Consider the following 8,864-nt stretch of genomic DNA (forward strand, 5'->3'; position numbering starts at 1 on the left):
GGTAGGACTGCATTATATCATGCTGGCTTCGATCATGTCGGAGCCCTACGAACCACGCACCCTCCGCGAAGCAAGAAACAGTGCTCATTGGCCAAAATGGCAGGAGGCCTGCGAAGACGAGATGAGATCTTTGCGCCTCAACAAGACCTGGCGGCTCAAGAAAAGAGCTTCGGTCACGAAAGATGGCAAGCACGTGCTTCGCGGTAAGTGGGTGTTCAAAGTCAAGAGAGGTCCAGACGGCAAAATCCAGAAGTACAAAGCTCGATGGGTCGTCAGAGGCTTCGAGCAACAAGAAGGATGTGACTACAACGAGACATTCGCCGCAGTCGTAAAGCCAATGAGCTACAAGGCTTTGTTTGCCATCGCAGCAGCGCTGGACTACGAGATTGAGCAAATGGATGTCAAGACAGCCTTTCTCTACGGAAATGTCGAAGAAGAAGTATACGTCGAACAGCCAACTGGCTATGAGGAGGGCGATGGCACTGAAGATGTATGCGTGCTGGACAAGGCCCTTTACGGACTCAAGCAGTCCCCTCGCATCTGGTATAACACCCTCACCGGTTTTCTCCGGTCACTGGGGTTCGAGCCACTCGATTCCGACCTGAGCGTGTTTATCAGAGAACAGCTTATCGTCGCCATCTATGTCGACGACATACTCCTCGTAGGCCCGTCGATGGAAAAGATACGCGAAGTCAAGCAATCACTCCACGATCGTTTCAGCATGACGGATCTCGGACTTTGTAGCTACTACCTCGGCATGACAGTGCGACGAGACCGCGTGAACAGGATCATTTACCTAGGACAACGAGCCTACGTCGAGAAGTTTCTGAGAGAATATGACATGTGGGAGGTAAAGCCCGCAGTCACTCCGATGGACAAGGCGCCTGAGCCGGCCCCTGATGACTACGATGCGCCACAGACTCTTAGAATGCGATACCAACGGGCCGTTGGAGCTCTTATGTACTGCATGCTCGGTACCCGTCCAGACATCGCTTTCGCAGTGTCGGTGGTGAGCCGGTTCTCATCAAACCCCACAGTCGCGCAGTGGGACTCCGTAGTGCGTATCTTCAGATATCTACGAGCTACGGTGGATGTGGAACTCGTGTTCTCCGACAGCCTTGGTCCATTGACGGGATTCACAGACGCGGACTGGGCGGGAGACCACGAGACACGACGGTCGACGTCTGGCTACGTCTTCTCAATTGGGAGCGCGGCGATAAGCTGGTCATCCAAGCGTCAGCCAACCGTCGCACTCTCCACTTGTGAGGCAGAGTACATCGGCCAAACGCAAGCCACGAAAGAAGCGGTTTGGCTGCGATCACTCCTTGCGGAGATTGCCCGTGTAGGGGAGCGATCATTGCCATCTACCATCATCTACAGCGACAATCAAGGCGCCATAGCACTCGCCAAGAATCCGCAGTTTCACGGACGATCTAAGCACATTGACATACAGCACCACTACGTGCGAGAAAAGATCGTCGACGGCACTGTGGAATTGACATATATTGACACGTCGAGACAGATAGGCTATCGTCGAGGTCAGCGGCCAAGCTCTCAGAGGGCTTGGACCCCGGCGCTGTGGTGGACGTCGCGGCGTGCGTACCCGAGGGGACTGTGGGTGGCTCAGTGCCGATGCCCGAAGCCATGGTGATGATGATTACACTATTACACTGGCCATCTTCGCTGGTGTCTGCGGGGTGTGCGAGACGCGACGACACGCGATGAGGCTCTGCGGGCTCGTCCGGCCAAAGGAGCCTTACCCCAAACAGGGAGATACCCTTGAGTCGCAAGGGTTGGGGTTCTCCGCTGCCAAAGTGATGCTCAGGGAAACACAGTGTCAAGGCTCTATCAATACGACCAATTCATCAATCAATATGGGAAGACTTCGATTGATTGCTTGCCTTGACGTCGATGTCTCAGAAGCGTGAAATTAATTGATTCCTTGGTCAATCGATTGTCAAGGCAATTAAACTTCTTGATTGTGTCATTCACTGGACGAATCTGCTTACAAGACCTTGTCAGTGACGTACAAGTCCACATACTCGTCTACAAGCATTTCATATAGCTTTGACGGCTCGTTCCCCAAATCCATCAGCTTCTTGACGTGAGGTTCGCTGAAATGCGCCAGCAGATGCCTCTCGAACTTCGCCATGATCTCCGGCTTGGCCTCTTCACGTCTTGACATATGACCTAATGGAGCTTCAACAGCTTCCTCTTCCAATACCGTCCCGTCTTTGAGCTTGACTGTAAGGGCGTTGGCGATAGTACGCTTATCAGGATTGTGGTAATCCTTGGTGAACTGCGGGTCTTCGACACACTTAATCCTTTTCCGCAGCGATTCGACTAGTGGTGAAGTGGCCGCATCGCTGCCGTCGGTGTAGTCTTCTGCTGTCAAGCGATTGAAGACGAACATGGTCGAGATCATGTATTGCACGCAATGGTCACGGTCGGCGAAGTTATCCATAGGCTTGAACTGCTTGTCGATGATCTTAACACAAGCCGCGTGCGTGCGGTTGGTCACACCCTCGATATCTTCGGCGGTTTTGCCCATGGCAGCGAGCTTTTTGTTCAACCGCTGAGCTGCCTCTATGGCAGTCTGAGAATGGAATTCGGCCGGGTATGAAACCTTGAAGAGCAAATTTTCCATCACGTAGGAGCCGTACGGCCGCTGAAACTTGAATCTTTCGCCCTGGAAGTTGACGTCGTAAAAGCCCCACTTAGGAGCGGAGAGAACGGTGGCCATGCCACCTTCTCCAGCCATGACTTTCAGACACGCATTGATAGCGCGCTCGCACGCGTCGCCAGCGGCCCAGGACTTACGGGACATGGTGTTGGGACTGTGGCGGTAGGTACGCATGGATTGGCCGTCGACCCAGGCCTGGGAGATGGCGTCGCGGGTTTGCGCCTCGGACAGCCCGAGCATGTGCGAAACGACGGCAGTGGAGGCGACTTTGACATTGACAACATGGTCCAGGCCAACCTTGTTGAAGCTGTTTTCCAGCGCGAGACAGCCCTGAATCTCATGGGCCTTGACCATGGCCTCGAGAACATCTTTTACGGTGAAGATGGCGCCATTACCGACCTTCTTGCCACCTGCGCCTGCTTTGTTGGAGCGGTTCATCCAATCAGCCACGGCGAGGATTGCACCCAGATTATCGGACGGATGACCCCATTCGGCGGCGAGCCAGCAATCATTGAAGTCGAGCCAGCGGATCATGATGCCGATGTTGAAGGCACCACGGACAGGGTCGAGTTGGTAAGGCGTGCCAACTACTTTGGTGCCATTAGGGACGATGGTGCCTTCAACCACGGGCCCGAGGAGCTTAGTGCAATGGGGGAAGTCGAGGGCTTTCATACCGCAACCCAGCGTGTCGAGGAAACACAAGCGGGCGGTGTCGATCTAGAATATTAGTTACATGCGCGTCAATCCGTCCCGTTTGAACTTACAGCTAAGTCGGAATTGATCTTGTAGCTGTGGACATACGAAGCCATGTCAACGATCTCTTGATCATACTTGGCGGGCGAAGCGGGCGACGCAAAAGGTTCATTGGGGAAATTCCGCCCGACGGTGGTCGAGAATGTGCGATGAAAGTTGTCCAGTGAAGCGGAAAGACCGTAAAAGGATGTGGCGAGACGTTTGGCGGATATAGAACTAGAAATGGGAGCTCTGGGACTCGCGGATAGTGCGCTACTTCGAGAGGCTGTGCGGGCGAAGCTACGGCTGGATATCAAACTCATAGCTGAAAGTGTCGAGAGACGAAGATTTGGCCTTATCAGGATACATACGACAATCGAATCTCGAGGGAGCGTCGTATCACTCAACATTCATACGTGTCAAATGCTTTTAGTCTAAGGCGACAGCACCCTATAAACATGGCAAGGGCTCTGACACCGTCTGTTTAGGGCAGCACCGAGGCAGGGGTCTGAGGTGATACGTCACAATGATTTGACCGTGATGTTTCATTCAGAGACAGCAACCAGCCTGCCCCATGCAATCGCTCGATCCTGTCATCCGGCAACCAGGCCAAACGCGACTCAATATTGCTACTCTCCTTAGCAAATCCCCGATCACAAAGCAATCGTTGTCCCTGCCGTGTCTAACAACCTTGTCATGCACCGAGAATCGCATGCAGACTGACGTCACTTAGGGTAAATGTAACGTGACTATTACTCCAGACGAATATGGCATCCCGTGGATTTGATTGGAAAACCTGTGGGACCAGAAGCATGAGGCATGCGAAGTTTATTGAAGGTTGAAGGCTGCTAAAACATATACTAAGCGTGCTCTGAGTCGGGCTGGGGGGTGCCGTCTCTCAATTCGTAGTGGCCCTTGTCAGTTGGAAATTGTAGGATCATTGCTGCAGCTGGCTCGCTTGCAGCGGCGTGTCTCATCCGGCGCCCCGCTGATACCCCGCTCGCCAAGTATTCCCCCTGTCTGGGAGCGTCATTGGCGGATGTGTATTCCTCACGATGACGAACGGCGAACGGAACAGAAGCTTCTATCTTTCAAAAACATTTGACGGAAAAAGATGACAAGATCTCGAAATACGATCCCAATCATTCTTCAATCTAGCGCCACCTCTGCCACGTCCGCTCCAACTTTACACTGCCCGCATCAACGATGGTCTACAAGACTTCTACGAGCGCTTTCTTACGGCAATGCCCCGCAAAGCCAGGCCTAAGATGCTCCGCCCGCAGGACATTCTCCTCGTCTCGTCTACTCCAAAGTGAGAACAGCCCTAGCGTCTTGATAGAAGATAGCGATCACGGGTATGGATTCGTCAGGCACAATCCACGCCCAGCAAAGCCGCGCAGCAACGGCCTCACCGAGATACGCGGACCTTACTATTCAGCCATGGGGAAGAATTACCTTTCCGACGTTCTCGAGACGATGGGTCACCATGTAGATGGGCTCAAATTTGCCGGCGGTAGTTTCAGTCTGTTCCCGGAGGTCAAGCTAAGGGAGCTCATCGACATGGCTCACGAGCACGGGGTGTATGTGTCCACAGGTGGATGGCTGGAACACGTGCTCACCCAAGGGAGCGACAACGCTGTCGACAGGTACTTGGAAAAGTGCAAAGACATTGGGTAGGGACCCCTATGCCCACGCCTTGCGGTCGATAATGAGGTGCCCCGCTAACCACACTGCTCTAGCTTCGATGTACTAGAGGTCTCATCCGGTTTCCTTTCCCTGCCTCAAGATGACTGGCTCCGCCTTGTCGATCGCGTGCACAAAGCTGGTCTCAAAGCCAAGCCTGAGCTTGGCATTCAGTTTGGCGCTGGTGGCGATACCGCAGCTACCGATCTCGAATCAATCGGCACGGCTGATCCGAGTCGTGTTACAGCCATGGCAAAACGGTTCATCGATGCTGGCGTCGAGCTGATGATGATCGAGTCTGAAGGAATTACGGAGAACGTGAGATCGTGGCGGACAGATGCGATCCAAAGCATCTTACGCGACGTACCGATGGAAAGGGTAATGTTCGAAGCAGCTGACCCGGCAGTGTTCAATTGGTATGTAAGGGAGTTCGGCGTTGATGTCAATCTGTTTGTGGATCACTCGCAGATTGTCCAGTTGAGTTGTCTGAGAGCAGGAATCTGGGGCATGGCAGACACGTTCGGCAAGATCGCGACGTTTAGGCCCGCGTGAATCAGCTATGGCCGCATGTAGGGCAGCTTAAAATGTGTAATTCATGTTCAGCTCCACCGGCTAGCTACGTCAAAGAATGTCTTGCGTGATAGCTCAAGATGATTGCAGGAAGGGACTAAGCCCGTATCAAGTGATTGGACTGGAGTCATTGAACAAGACTACGGCTAGTATAAGGTTACGGCGAGGTCGATCTTTACAAATGCGATACAGAGCTCGCAAGTCCAAGATGATAGCGGCAGGTTTCGAGATTGGATTAGGACCCCGTTAAAAAGCAGAAGCGACCTCCAATGCACATCAACGCCTGCTACTGTACTGTAACGTCGTACCGAGGTTGAGGTCTTAGGTAATTGCAAAACAAAACAAAAAAAAAGATTCTGCTGACATCCATCCGAGGTGATCATAGCACGTGTGGGTGGGAATCGGACCACACAATTAATGGCACTTTCAGCGTTAGCTTACGAGAACTAAAGCGTCTCCAGAACACTGATTGTTACCACGAAGAGACCGACATCAGAAGCACTCTCGATTCTCTAGTATCATCCGCCCAAGTCGCGACCAAAGCTCCAAAAGGCGAGATCGAGTTGAAAGTGGCAATGGATGATAGGTATAGTTAACGTTATACGTGCCGATAAAGGGACTCATAGCCAGATATCGCGACAAGCTAGCTTCCTACAACACCATCATAACTACTAATGCTACGTGAATTTGACAGTTTCGAATGGACTTGGCACTTCCGGGGGCAGAAGTTTGCAAGCGCGACTGTCTGAAGGCTTTGTGTAATCGCAAAAATTGTAGCGAGTGACTATCCGTGCACCTCAAATAATTCGCTCCGCTGCATTGAGACCCCCGCAAGCGGGTGCACCACGGCTCAACGATAATATACGGCTCAATGATAATCGCCAAAATATAACCACAACGCGCGCTCAATGCGCGATTATTGCCCCAATTCTATGTCTGAATATCTAGATATCGAAGACCGGATTGCCGAGGCCATGGAGCGGGAGTCTGAGCACCCAAATGCGCGCCCGATCACCAAGCTTGCCGAGATGTTCGACGTTCCATACCAACGCTTGAACCACAGGCTCCACAAGAGGAATTGCAAATCTACACGCATGCAGACCAATCTGAAGCTGGATGAAGTCCAGGAGGAAGCCCTGGTATCATACTTAAAGAGGTGTGACAAAATTGGTGTGCCTGTTCGCCTCAACCAGCTCGCTATTTCAGCAAACTCAATCCTCAAAAGATCCCACTCTGGCTCAAGCACGCCACCCCCAAGGATCAGTAAAATGTGGGCATCAAGGTGGAAGCGGGAGGCATCCGGAATGGCACATCAAAAGAACAACCCCACTGGAGACTGCCAGAGAGACCTGAAGACTCTGTTTGGAAACGGAGCGATTGCAGAAGTGCTTCGGTTCATCGACAACACAGAAGTGGGCAAGAGGCTGACTGAACAAGAGAACGATGGTGACACTTGATGAAATTGGGTGTGAAAGAATTGATTGAGCTGTGTATCTACTGCTGGGGCCATCCACTGCTTTATACCTGCAGTGGGTCTGTGGCGGTCTGGATGCTCTTGTCCGGCAATCTTCAACACCCCCCTTTGTTGGTACACCAGGGCCCATACCGCCACTCTTCCTCCCCATTCTGGCAGTCTCAGCTTGCTCTTTCATTGCAAACCCAATGCCTTCCTGAATTGCAGAAAAGGTACTTTGGATAGTGGCTTAGTCAGCCCGTCAGCAATTTGCTTGCTGGTTTCGATGTACTTCAACCCCACTGTCCCGTCTTCGACTTTCTCTCGGACGTAGTGGTGTTGGATGTCAATGTGCTTCGAGCGCCCATGGAACTTTGGGTTCTTCGCAAGAGCTATGGCGCCTTGATTGTCGCCGTAGATGATCGTTGTTGGTATGTCGCGCTCGTTCATATAGGTGAGCTCGGCGAGCAGGTTACGAAGCCAAACGGCTTCCTTGGTCGCTTGGGTCTGGCCGATGTACTCTGCTTCACAAGTCGAGAGTGAGACCGTACTCTGGCGTTTGGATGACCAGCTGATAGGGCCGGTGCCGATGCCGAAGACATACCCCGAAGTAGACCGTCGAGTGCTAATGTCGCCAGCCCAGTCTGCGTCAGAGTATCCCACGAGTGGCCTCAGGTTTCCGCTGAACGCGAGCTCCAAATCTAAGGTACCTCGCAGATATCGCAGGATCCGTTGTACCGCCAACCAATGGTCTGTTGTCGGGTTGGCAGAGAATCTGCTGACCACGGAGACTGCATAAGCGATGTCTGGACGTGTACCTAGCATCGCATACATGAGTAAGCCGACTGCTCCCTGGTACTTCGATTTCAGGGCGTCAGCCGCCTGGTAACCTTGTGGTGCTTCAGGAAGCTTGCCGCTGTCGAGCGGTGTCACTGCAGTCTTTACGTCCCACATACCGAGGTCCTTGAGGAACTTCTCGATGTAGGCACGTTGGCTGAGATAGAGGCACCGATTTGCTCTGTCCCTTCGGACGGAGATGCCCAAGTAGTGGGTGCACGGCCCAAGGTCGGACATCTGGAACCGGGCGCTCAGCGATCGCTTTACTTCGATGATGTCGTTTCTCGAGGGTCCGGCTATGAGCAAATCGTCCACGTAGATGGCAATGATCATGCCGTGACGCGTGAAGACACTCAGATCGGCATTTAGAGCTTCGAAGCCGAGTGACTTGAGGAATTCGGTAAGAGTCTCGTACCAGATGCGGGGCGACTGCTTGAGACCATACAGTGCCTTGTCGAGCAAACAGACACTGTCAGTATCTTCCTCGTATCCGATCGGCTGTTCGACATAGACCTCGTCGTTCACGTTGTCATACAGAAACGCCGTCTTGACGTCCATCTGCTCGATCTCGTAGTCCATAGCGGCCGCGATCGCAAACAGCGCCTTGTAGCTCATCGGCTTGACAACTGCTGCAAATGTTTCGGCATAGTCGCTGCCTTCTACTTGTTCGAAGCCCCGGACTACCCATCGCGCTTTGTACTTCTGCACACTACCGTCCGCCGCCCGTTTGATCTTGGAGACCCACTTGCCACGGAGGACACGCTTGCCGTCAGCGGTCACCGAAGACTTCTTCTTCAGTCTCCACGTCTTGTTCAACCGTAGAGACCTGACCTCGTCTCCCATGGCATCCTTCCAATGAGTCCAAGAGGTGCTGGCCTTGGCATCGTCATATGTGCGTGGTTCGAA

The 8,864-nt window shown here is 52.9% G+C and overlaps 2 protein-coding genes across 2 annotated transcripts; one reads left to right on the forward strand and one right to left on the reverse strand.

Moving 5' to 3' along the window:
• Positions 1-1,869: 1,869 nt before the first annotated feature.
• WHR41_09530 (uncharacterized protein) lies at positions 1,870-3,929 on the reverse strand. The gene is made up of 2 exons (XM_069378133.1): positions 3,448-3,929; positions 1,870-3,400 (listed from the first exon to the last, which is right to left on the reverse strand). Exons 1-2 carry the CDS (start codon positions 3,823-3,825, stop codon positions 2,006-2,008), a joined length of 1,773 nt encoding a protein of 590 aa, XP_069224994.1. The 5' UTR covers positions 3,826-3,929; the 3' UTR covers positions 1,870-2,005.
• A 386-nt stretch (positions 3,930-4,315) lies between these two features.
• On the forward strand, positions 4,316-5,706 carry WHR41_09531 (uncharacterized protein). The gene is made up of 2 exons (XM_069378134.1): positions 4,316-5,088; positions 5,155-5,706. Exons 1-2 carry the CDS (start codon positions 4,622-4,624, stop codon positions 5,648-5,650), a joined length of 963 nt encoding a protein of 320 aa, XP_069224993.1. The 5' UTR covers positions 4,316-4,621; the 3' UTR covers positions 5,651-5,706.
• Positions 5,707-8,864: the final 3,158 nt, after the last annotated feature.

This window comes from Cladosporium halotolerans, assembly GCF_011745625.1.
Source record: "Cladosporium halotolerans strain TM138-S3 chromosome Unknown Sca110, whole genome shotgun sequence".
Classification (NCBI taxonomy): Eukaryota; Fungi; Ascomycota; class Dothideomycetes; order Cladosporiales; family Cladosporiaceae; genus Cladosporium; species Cladosporium halotolerans.

Bases quoted from the DNA above. Each gene is read 5' to 3' on its own strand.
- WHR41_09530 (XM_069378133.1), bottom strand. From the start codon at position 3,825: ATGTTGAGTGATACGACGCTCCCTCGAGATTCGATTGTCGTATGTATC. The intron at 3,401-3,447 runs GTAAGTTCAAAC...CTAATATTCTAG, and splicing joins AGATCAATTCCGACTTAGCT to ATCGACACCGCCCGCTTGTG.
- WHR41_09531 (XM_069378134.1), top strand. From the start codon at position 4,622: ATGGTCTACAAGACTTCTACGAGCGCTTTCTTACGGCAATGCCCCGCA. The intron at 5,089-5,154 runs GTAGGGACCCCT...ACACTGCTCTAG, and splicing joins GAAAAGTGCAAAGACATTGG to CTTCGATGTACTAGAGGTCT.